At 28.4% G+C, this 12004-nt stretch overlaps 1 protein-coding gene across 1 annotated transcript in view; it reads left to right on the top strand.

Annotated features, from left to right (window-relative positions):
• Positions 1–11775, top strand: part of LOC139890392 (receptor like protein kinase S.2-like) — a 28742-nt gene extending 16967 nt beyond the window's left edge. The window contains exons 3-6 of the mRNA XM_071873277.1: positions 8387–9397; positions 9530–10423; positions 10522–10671; positions 11578–11775. Coding sequence (XP_071729378.1) covers positions 8387–9397; positions 9530–10423; positions 10522–10671; positions 11578–11775 — 2253 coding nt within the window. The remainder of the gene's footprint in view (positions 1–8386; positions 9398–9529; positions 10424–10521; positions 10672–11577) is intronic.
• Positions 11776–12004: the final 229 nt, after the last annotated feature.

A 12004-nucleotide genomic window follows, 5' to 3' on the forward strand; every position in this document is an offset into this window, starting at 1 on the left:
TGCTAGATATATGATTATAATTTAAATATAGGATATAGGATATAATATCATATATTTTAAAAATCACATCACAATATATAATAAAATTAAAGTCCATGAAATAAAGATTTATATGCATATACATCGTATATAATTACACTAGAACTTCCATCAATTAACCTACCATGCATACAAGTCATAATCATAATACACAGATTATTATATTGCAAACAAGTTGACTTTAAGAGTCTGTTTACCATGATTGGTACATATGCACCAAATATTTTAATTAATGACCATATACCAATAGTACATATGCAGCAAACAAACCCACCAATAGTTTAATTATTCATCATGTTTACATAAACTAGTGATGAAATGACCTATGAAATTACGGGTTTATTTTAACGGAACAGTTTAACGATATGTTTTAGGTATTAAGTGAATATAAATACTAAAATCATTTAGTTTAATGACATGTGGAACCACTGATTCCGACTAAAAAACTTTTCGTTGTTTTTACAAACATATAGAGACATGTATTTTCGAATATATATGTAACGTAATTAATTTCGTAAAAAGAATTCATATTTGAATATTAATAATATAATAATTATAATTATAACTATTATATTAAAAGTAAATAATAATATTAAAGTTCGATCAAAGCTGAATATTTATATTTTTAATAATAATAATAATAATAATTATAATTATAATTATTAGTAATAATAAATGCCTTTTAAATTTTTTTAGAAAATTATAATAAAATTATTATATAAAAGTTGTACAGTATGCTTTAAAATTTGGGTGTTATGTAGAAAATTTTACAATTTTGGAGAGATTAGTATTTCCTTTTATAAAAAGATTTCGTATTATTTTTTAATTAAATTAATATAAAATTATGACATCATCATTATGAAAATTAAAAAGTAATTAACTTAATGATGACATCATCATTTTAGAGCTTTATATGACTATATAGATAATCAATAACAGTATCGATTATATTTCACATCTTAACTAGTAAATAGCAAAAAAGTAATGATCAATATCCTTGTAAATATAACTAATCTATATAACTCAAATAAATAGATTATATAGCATAGATATTTTCCATAACTTGCCCATTAAAATATGATTACGAAAACTACAACAAAATCCTATTCAAAATTATAAATCAATCTCAATTCAAGATACGATGCATATGTTCTACACACATATTAATTTTTAAATATACATCACAAATATTTAAAGTATGTGGGTATGCTAGATACGATGCATATATACACATAATAATAGCAATAAATATGTACCATAAATATAGAAAGGGTCAAGATCATTATCAATATCGATATACATACATGCTTTTTATACTTAAAAAATTCAAACCATAAATCATCAATAGATTCAATAATAGATGCGTATATAATTATAACTTTCAAGGTAGAGTATATGATTATAAAGCAATTTAGTATATTTATATAATATATATCTCCCCCCCCCCCCCTCTCTCTCTATATATATATATATATATACCACAAAAATGGCGAGAACTGCGAGAACTTTATAATTTCATAGTTTTTAAATATTTAAATGCAACAAATTACATGCAAATGTTAATTAATGCTCATATTATCAACAAACATATGTTCATTACCACAAATTACATGTTAAAATGTTAATTATATGAAAGTATTCACATGTTCAGAAATAAATATGCACATGTGAACGAGAAACTATACATTTGATTATATAGGTAAAATATAAGTTTTTTCAAACTATTTTATGTTCATTTTTACTCTCCATCAACATTTATGGGTAATTCAATCTAGTTACATGCGAAAATCTTTATAAATCGTCAGTTCTCGTCTTTTTTGTGGTTCTCGTTTGAACTTATATATATATATATATATATATATATATATATATATATATATATATATATATATATATATATATATATATATATATATATATATATATATATACACTAGGTTTTTTGAGCCCTTGCGTTGCACGGGTGTGTAAAAATCCGTGCAAAAAATATAATTTGCAGTTCATATTGGTATATAAATAGCGATACTAAAAAAATATGAAAAATATAAAAAATTATTTAAGAGCCCGTGGTGTCGACAAATTTTTAAAATTATGCGTTGTACGGTGAGTAGAATAATCGTACAAAATTAATTGATTTTTTAAAACAGTTATTCTTTTGATTTTAAGAGCCCTTATTGTTGACAAATTTTAAAATTTCTTTTGAGTTTAAGAGCCCGTGACGTTGACAAATTTTCAAAATGGTTTTGAGTTGTATTAGTATCTTAATGTCTAATTTTTTTTCTAAATATTAATATCTTTTCATATATATATATATATATATATATATATATATATATATATATATATATATATATATATATATATATATATATATATTATATGCTACGTAATATTTAGAAAAAATATGAGTATATTGAAAATTTTTCATGGAACGTAACGTTAGTAAAGTCCAAGTTATATTATTTTAGAATTATTATATACAATTATTTTTCGAATAATAGTGTAACCCGTTGAGTTCAAATTTAAACAAGTTATTATTCATTTCAATGTACTCATATTTTACATTTGATAATTATCAATATTAACGTTATCGACTACTAACTCATAAAACTAATAATATAATATAATATAACCTAATATATTAATTATAATATATTATAATTTAATTTTTCATTCCATATATTAAAAATTCTTTCCCATTATTATTTACCAACTAATTATTATAATACAACCGACACATTTGTGGTTGTTTATTTCTTCTCCATATTCTTGATATGGCGTTGTAGTTATTTATTATACATGTTCATACATAACTCGTATATATAATTGTTATAAATATAAATATATATATATATATATATATATATATATATATATATATATATATATAAATATAATAAACATCCTTAAATAACTATTTATTATTTTATATATAATAATTGTACATAATATATATAATCTATACATATAAAAATTCATAAATAACTTTCAACCACAATCAAGAATAACTTTTTCTTATATATATATATATATATATATATATATATATATATATATATATATATATATATATATATATATATATATGGCGTTGTAGTTGTTTATTATACATGTTCATACATAACTCGTATATATAATTGATATAAATATAAATATAAATATATATATATATATATATATATAAAATAAAAATCCTTAAATAACTATTTATTATTTTATATATAATAATTGTACATAATATATATAATCTATACATATAAAAATTCATAAATAACTTTCAACCACAATCAAGAATATATATATATATATATATATATATATATATATATATATATATATATATATATATATATATATATATATATATATATATATATATATATATATATATATATATATATATATATATATATATATATATATGTGTGTGTGTGTGTGTGTGTGTGTGTGCGCGTGTGTGTGTGTATATATCTCTATCTCTATATCTCTATCTCTATATATATTATAATAAAATGGTAATTAGCAAAACATATTTATTCTCAGTCTTCAGATCATTATTTAAAAAATAAATCTAACCAGTAAGTTAGATTATTAGCTAATATTTCATTAGTTGCATATATTGAAAGATTCCACTATTCTTACAATTCTATTAAATTAAATAATTAATAATTAAATAATGTAATATATCCTACTATTATTATAATATTACGATGAATGTATCTATACATAAATATAAAGCTATTATTATAATATTACGATGTATGTATCTATACATATATATAAAGCGCATTTCAATAATCCTACATCTCAACTCCAGATTAATTTCAGCCATGTGTCAACTCCTCATTTATTTCTGCCATGTGTCAGTCTATCAGTTATTTCCATATATTAATGAAATTATTAAATTTCCTAATTTAATTTAATATACAAATTTCATTACCTAAAATATTATATTATATAAGTATAACCATATATATATATATAAGAATATAAACAACGATTAATGTTAGATTATATTAATAATTATAAATATTGTATTAATATTTATAATATTAATATAATTATTATATAAATATTAATATAATATTTGTAAAATATTATATAAACGCACGAGCTCATGTTTGTCAATTGAAGTTAAAATAGTTATTTGATAATCCTTACAGATATTTAGATGTATGTACGCTCTGCTTCGTTTGATTTTGACATAATAGAATTAGTTTGTACTAAAAACATATATAATTAAAGATGTACATAAAATATTACTCTTCACGACCGGTTTTAAAACAACTTTTAGGAGCTAATGTTTGGGTTTTTATCGATTATTAGTCAATTGAAGTTAAAATGATTGTCACGGACGGGCTCATAATCTATGCATTAGCATTCAATACTAATGTTTTCGATACAAATGTTATCAGTAATAAATATTTTTTTATTATAATTGTATTATATATTTGATAAATATCAATATTAACGTTATCGAATACTAATTTATACAAAAGTCGTGCAACGCACGGACTCAGAAAACTAGTATATAGAATATGAGAATTGCTATTCCCACACAAATAATTTTACCTAATAACTACCACACCCTTTTATCTCTACTTTTTTAGTTATTTATTACTCCCTCCGTCCTAATATAATTGTCTACTTTACTATTTTTGTTTGTTGCAAAAAATTTGCCCCTTACTCAAAATAACATTAAATATCCCTTAAAGTTTCAATTAAATCCCCTCTATTATTGGAACCCATTAACAATTTAAGTAATTCTTAATCAATTAAATTAAGGGCAAAATGGACAATCCGCACATATCTCTTAAATCCAAAGAAAAGTCAAACCAGACAATCATTTTGAGACGGAGGGAGTATTTATTATTCCATTTACCTTTTTCCTATTACATAACACGTTTAGTTTTTTTTACTTCTGAATTACACCTACCATAAATTATTTACTACCATAAAACATAATTTTCTGGACACTACCTTTTGAAAATTTACCGACCTCTAAGTAGTATATACAGTTTCAATCTTTTTAACAATTATTAAATTTGAATTAATGGAGGATGAAAAAAGCTAATTTCTTGGTCACCAGTTTCAATCTTTTCAACCATAGTGTTAAGTTGGTTGCAATGGAAATCAACAAGAATAATAAACATTATAATCTGTGACATGGACCATAAAAGCAAACAAAAGTTGATAAACACATTAGATTGTTTCAAAACATGTGTATCGGCAGGGACATGTTAGCCCTGTGTTGACTTTGTCAATCCATCCAGCGGTCCCCGGTAGCCCACTGGAGCCTGGCGAAACACCATCACCCATTTCTCCACAGCATGCCAGGCCCGATAAACGAACCTGCATTGTCATTGTTTCAATCTTCGCATGCGTGGGACCAAGGGATCATTTGGGCCCGGTAAGAATGGTTTTTGATCCAATTATTTGGAAAATACTCACCTAGTGGGAATCGAACCCTCACCTCCCCTAAGGGAGAGTGAGTCATTCGCCACTAGGCTATTGGCCCATTCTTTTCAACCATGAATTTTCAACCATATTGTTGACGATGAAAATAGTATACGATGATGATGAAGAAAATGATGATAAACACATTAGATGACAGGAGTATCATGAATTTTCAACCATATTGTTGACGATGAAAATAGTATACGATGATGATGAAGAAAATGAGATATCGCCGATAGTAATTATTATTTATTTACATATATTTAGATTTAGATGTTATTTTAAAAGGGAATGAATACATAATAAATAAATAATACTAGTAATTAACTAAAAAGTAGAGATATATAACCTAAAACAAAGGGTGGCGGTTATTATTTATAGATGATGTCTATGTCAGCATGCCAAGTCAGAGTGCGGGTGAAATTGTGTGAATTTTTTTTGTGAAAAAAGTATTTTCGTCCAAATATACTCCTACTCCGTATTACTTAAGCATTGTTTATTTTACTATTATTTTAATTATTAAATAATTAACTTATACGCAGTATTACGTTGTTAAATAATTAAAATAATTATTAATTTTCACAAACTCAGTTGATAGGCTCATTAATGACAATAGTTTAGATTCTGTTACGTTATGAACAAACTCAACTTAAACTAAAATTCATTTGCACAATATTTTATGGACAATGCTAAACGTAGCCTTTAGGGCTACGTTTAAGCTTACCATAATTAGGTTTGTAAACTTCCTTTAATTAATTACAAAGTATAATTATTCCTTTTTTAATATCGACTTTCCTTATATAATTTTGGCAATAATATTATTCATAGCAGGTCTGAATTATAAAAAGGAAATTATATTATTTATGGTATGCTTAAACATAGCCCTAAGTGCTACGTTTATCATTTTCCTTATTGTATTATGAACTATTAAATTATTTTCCTTATGTTATAATAGGGATAGGGATAGGGAAGGGATAGGAATAATGATAGAGATAATTAAATTATATTAATAATTAATAATTTATAATATACATGTCTTTGGTATCCGCCGGTTACATTTATGGGTAAAAGAATTTAACTCATTAAAAAATACGCGGGTCAGACATGTAAAAAAAATTAATGTGAGAGGCAATTAAACTGGTATAATTTACACGTCTGATATAAATCACGACCATTAAAGCCGTAATAAAATACTATTTTAGTAGACTCATGACATTATGTAGTAGTATTTGGCATTCTCGTCCATAACCATGAGTGATTTGTCTTTTTAATTAAAACTCAAATTATTTTATGATTTATTTTACGTATTATATTTATATTTAAGTTCCGCGAAAATGCTGGTTATAAACTAGTAAAATAAGTCATATCATCAGATCATATATGTTTGTACACGTGACATGCTTCCAAATTGACAACGAATTATAATAAGGTCCGTTTCATCTTATATGCAAATATACAGCAGCAGATTAAATAAAGATTTTAATCATATAAATATTACAAACATTGTAGATCCGATTATAAAACATAGAATTATGTTTAATTTTGTATGTAAATATCTATAAACGTAATAATCTAACCAATATTATAGTTGAACTGGGCTTGTGTTTGACACAATTCCCTTAAATAAATTCGACGTCTGTTCCCAGGGTACACCAGTCCGAAGCAGGTTACTGCCGGACTTGAACACTTGTGTGAAAGGTAACCGGAACGGGGAGACCATGTTGCGCCAAAGAGAAAAACTCATTGTATAAGAATGGTTATACAATTTTTGGTGTGTCTTTCTTCATCCCTAAAGGCTCATATTTATAGTTGGAACAATAACATTAAGTTTGATCCCACTTTCTATGTGGGACAAATTTCAAAATTACAAATCCTTTCAGATTTTGTACCAACCAAGCGACTTTGAGATTCGATATCTCATTCACCATTAATTCGTTTTGAACACACTTTAGTTCGTTGTAAAGCTCTCGTTAGAGACTATACAACCCACTAAATAGTCATTAATATATATCACTTCATTATATATTTATTTGTGTTCAAACATTGGTGAAAATACACATTTAACCAATTTTTTTCAACAGTTTGAAATCACTCTGAAAAGCTTGAGTAACTGTTTTGATCACCGTTTTTTATTTGGGTAATAAAGGTCGTTCATTCCTGGTTATTTTCAATAGTTACGTTGACCGATTAATCGGTTCGGTTTTGACCCGTTTAAATTGCGGTTGGACCAATTTATTAGTGGTTGACCCGATTAATTAGTAATTGACCTTTTTTGAGCCGAATCGAATTAATCAAAGGAACGAGTTATAATTCTATCTACCGTTTAAATCTGTTTTTTACAACACTAGATTCTGTTAGTAGAGCCCGAGGTATTTCTAAAATGATATGACTATTACGTTTAGCTACCCCATTTTGTTCCGGGAGCACACAATATTTGATGAATTATACCATTTGTTTGACAAAACCCTTTTGTGGATAAGTTAACGAATTCTCCACTGTTGTGAGATGTAAAACTAAATTTTTTTTATTGAATTAAGTTTGAATCGTTTTATAAAATAAAAAAAAATAATTGTAAACTTCGGATTTTTTTGACATGAAATAGGTCAAGTTCATAGGGTGTTTGGGACCTTAACGTTTTGTGGGCGTTGTATTAGTTAATATATTACTCGTTTTAGATACTCTACAAAATCCATAAGGAGGTTTCCCACGAATAACATGAATTAACAGAATGTGTGACTGAAAAATGGCTTTATTTCTTCTCAATACAATAATGTAATGGATCGAAGAAAGAATGTAGTTATTGAAGAAAAAAAACAATTCTGAATTACCTTACTCTGTTTTGGGGTTTCTTAATGTACCTGTCTTTATAAACTGCATGGGTTTGCTGCAGGGAATAAATGTGGATCACTTGAAAATTCGATTGAGTGATATACACTCGGCCACCCAAAATTTTTCCCAAATATGTAAAATTGGGTCAGGTGCATATGGTGCCGTTTACAAAGCAGAGCTTAATCATTTTGATGTAACAAATTCATCCGCAATCGAACCTAAGAATGATGGTGAATTTCCTAGGGCACATAGCACAGTAGCTATTAAACGCATCTCTAGGAGAGAAGACAAGCAAGGAAAACAAGGGTTTCTAAGAGAAATTCAACTGCTAAGTAATTGTAATCATCCAAACGTAGTCTCTCTTCTCGGCTATTGTGACGATGATCCTGAAATGATCCTCATTTACGAATATGCTTCTAATGGAAGCCTTGACAGCTATTTTGGAAACCCGGATAACCTGATAAATCTTAGTTGGGCTCGACGTATACAAATAAGTATTGATATTGCACAAGGATTGAGTTACTTACATACAAGTACAGAGGAAAAAGAAACGATAATACACCGTGATATAAAGAGTGCAAACGTTCTCTTGGATGGAAATTGGAGGGCAAAGATTGCAGACTTTGGGCTCTCCAAGTTACGCGATGCAAATCAACAAGGCAGTACCCTTGTCACCAAACACATTGCTGGGACAGATCTGTACTTGGATCCAGAATATATCAAACCAGGAGGTAAGTTGAAAAAAGCATCAGATATCTACTCTTTTGGAGTAGTCCTATTTGAACTGCTATGTGGGAGATTGGCATATGATAAAATTTACAATGACAACGATCAGACTGGGCTTCCATCAATAGTAAGAGGTCAACCCTTCGATATGGAAAGATTGAAAAATCTGATGGATCCTAGAATTACCGAATCTGATGCCAGCATTATTCATAAAATCGGAGGGGTCGATCAAGAATCTCTGGAAACGTTTATAAGAATTGCATATAAGTGTTTGGCAGAAACTCAAGCTCAACGTCCACTAATGGGAGACATCATAAAAGAACTTAAGAAATCACTCGAATCTCAAGTAAGTAACCATTCTCAATATTTAACTACCATAGATGTGTCATACTTGAACATCATTGATAAAGCATTAGTTTTAGTTTGTGTGTGTTTAAATGTAACTGAAAATGCGACTTTAACTTTCATTATATTACAGAAAAATGGTAAGGACAAATTCCAAATGTCCTTTAATGAGATACAATTGGCCACAAAACATTTCAGTGAAAACAACTGTGTTGGAACCGGAAGATTTTGGAAGCAGTACGAAGGAGAACTTCCCGATGATAATGGATGTAAGACCATTATTGTAAAGCGTTGGGATAGGAAATCTGATCCAAAGCATCTTCCTGAGTTTTGGACAGAGCTTGGAATTCTTTTCAAGTATAAGCATGAGTGTATCATCGGTCTTGCAGGGTATTGTAACGAAATGGATGAAAAAATCATTGTTTATGAGCATGGATATAATGAAAGACTCAGTAAGCATTTGGACAATGCTAGTCTTACATGGATGAAACGCCTCAAGATTGCAATTGATGTTGCAACTGGATTGGATTTTCTACATACAGATGGTGCACGGAATAAATATCTAATGATGCATAGAGACATCAAAAGTGCCTGCATTCTATTGAATAGCGATTTCAAGGCTAAAATATCTAATTTAGAGTTGTGCGTCCAAGTTTGGCAACATGAGAAAGTTGAGCAATCCAGCAGTGATCATGCTTACAGCTCACTGGGTTATATGGAACCTGGAGCAAATGGTGTCTTAACTAGAAAGTCGGATATATATTCATTGGGTGCTGTTCTACTTGAGTTGCTGGGTGGGAGTTTGTTATCGCGAGAGGTCTGGGAGGATTATAGTCTGTCTCCAGTCAATGTGTTAACTCGGTATAATGATGTTAGAAGGATATTTGAGGGTATAAAGGGACAAATTGACCCAAATTCACTTGTAAATTTTACAACGATCGCCCTTCAATGCTTAAATACTAATCCAGACAATCGGCCATTAGCAAACGAGGTGGTGGTAGAGCTTAAAAGGTTACTGGAATATCAAGTAAGTTTTCATGCATTTCAAACGTTTTCTTGTTTTAGATTCAGTTTATGATACATATATTTTCTAATTATTTTTTATCTATTTATCTTTGCATACAGGAGGGTGTTGAAATATGGAAACCCAAACTGCCCATAGATTATAAAGAAATAATAGAGATAACCGGAACCCCGGATATATTTGAAGGCAAAACCTGGAAGGAGCTCTATCAGATGTTCCACCAAGGAATTCCTCTTATTGAAGGCAAACTGGTAAGTAAGCCCATTCTCATATCATCATATATTTGTTATTTTTGTTTTTTTGTTTTTTTTTTTAAAACTTTGTGTAAATGATTTTTTTACCTACAAAAAGAATGGACTGGCTCAAGAACTATAGGGTGTGTACAAAATGCTTAATGAAAACTAAGTCTTACAAGTGGTGGCCCAATTTCACCTGTGGGTTTAGATGTACATCATTTATTGCAGTTTAACTTGAACGGAGGTGTTTCATTTTATGTGTCAGTGGTTTTTTCTAAGTAACAATGAAGAAATAAATGCAGCCATATCAGCAACATGGTTCGGGTATGAAAATCGTAAATCACGTAAATCAAGATCTGTTCAAAATCCAAGGTTCGTTTGTCTCTGAGCACACACTAACATATTAGATGTACTTTCGTATGCTAAATAGCACTTTTCTTACAGTTATTTACAAGCGTTAAGTTTGTAAGGGTAATTTAGATATGAAGTTTGGTGTACCTGTTACTCGATAATCTACTTTGATCAAGTTAGCTCCTTTAATTTTACAGTACAACTAATTGCTTGCAGCAAGACAAAATGCATAACTAAACTATATATATATATATATATATATATATATATATATATATATATATATATATATATATATATATATATATATATATATATATATATATATATATATATATATATATATATAACCTGGGTATCCAAACGGTCAACTTGACTAATCCCATGGCGACCACTCGCTATATGAGGTTTATTGGGTATATGAATATGGATGAATGAGCCTATCAACTTATTTGCTTACTTATTAGAACATTTGGAAAATTTTATCTGCTTGGACTAATGGCTCTCATAAGAAATAACTTATAAGCTCATCCAACTTGGTATATGTTGGAGGTTTTATAATTCGTGTAGGGTATAATAATTCAAAAACGGATATTTCACTGGATCGTGGTAACACATTCCGAAACTAATTATAATGTTGCTTTTGGGACACCGTTGGCACCTTATGAGAAATCAAAGTTTTTGGGTTTTAGGGGGAGTATGGTTGCAAGGCTGAAACTTAAAGGAATTGACGAAAGGGCACCGCCAGGAGTGGATCTTGCGGCTTAATTTGACTAAGCACCGGAAAACTTACCATGTCCAGACATAGTAAGGATTGGTGACATAATAAGGATTGACAGGCTGAGAGCTCTTTCTTGATTCTATAGGTGATGGTGCATGGCCGTTGTTAGTTGGCAAAGCGATTTGTCTCTTTAATTTTGTTAACGAACGAGACCTCAGCCTGCTAACTAGCTATGTGAAGGTATCCCTCCACGACCAACTTCTTAGAGGGACTATG

This window comes from Rutidosis leptorrhynchoides, chromosome 2, assembly GCF_046630445.1.
Source record: "Rutidosis leptorrhynchoides isolate AG116_Rl617_1_P2 chromosome 2, CSIRO_AGI_Rlap_v1, whole genome shotgun sequence".
Lineage (NCBI taxonomy): Eukaryota > Viridiplantae > Streptophyta > Magnoliopsida > Asterales > Asteraceae > Rutidosis > Rutidosis leptorrhynchoides.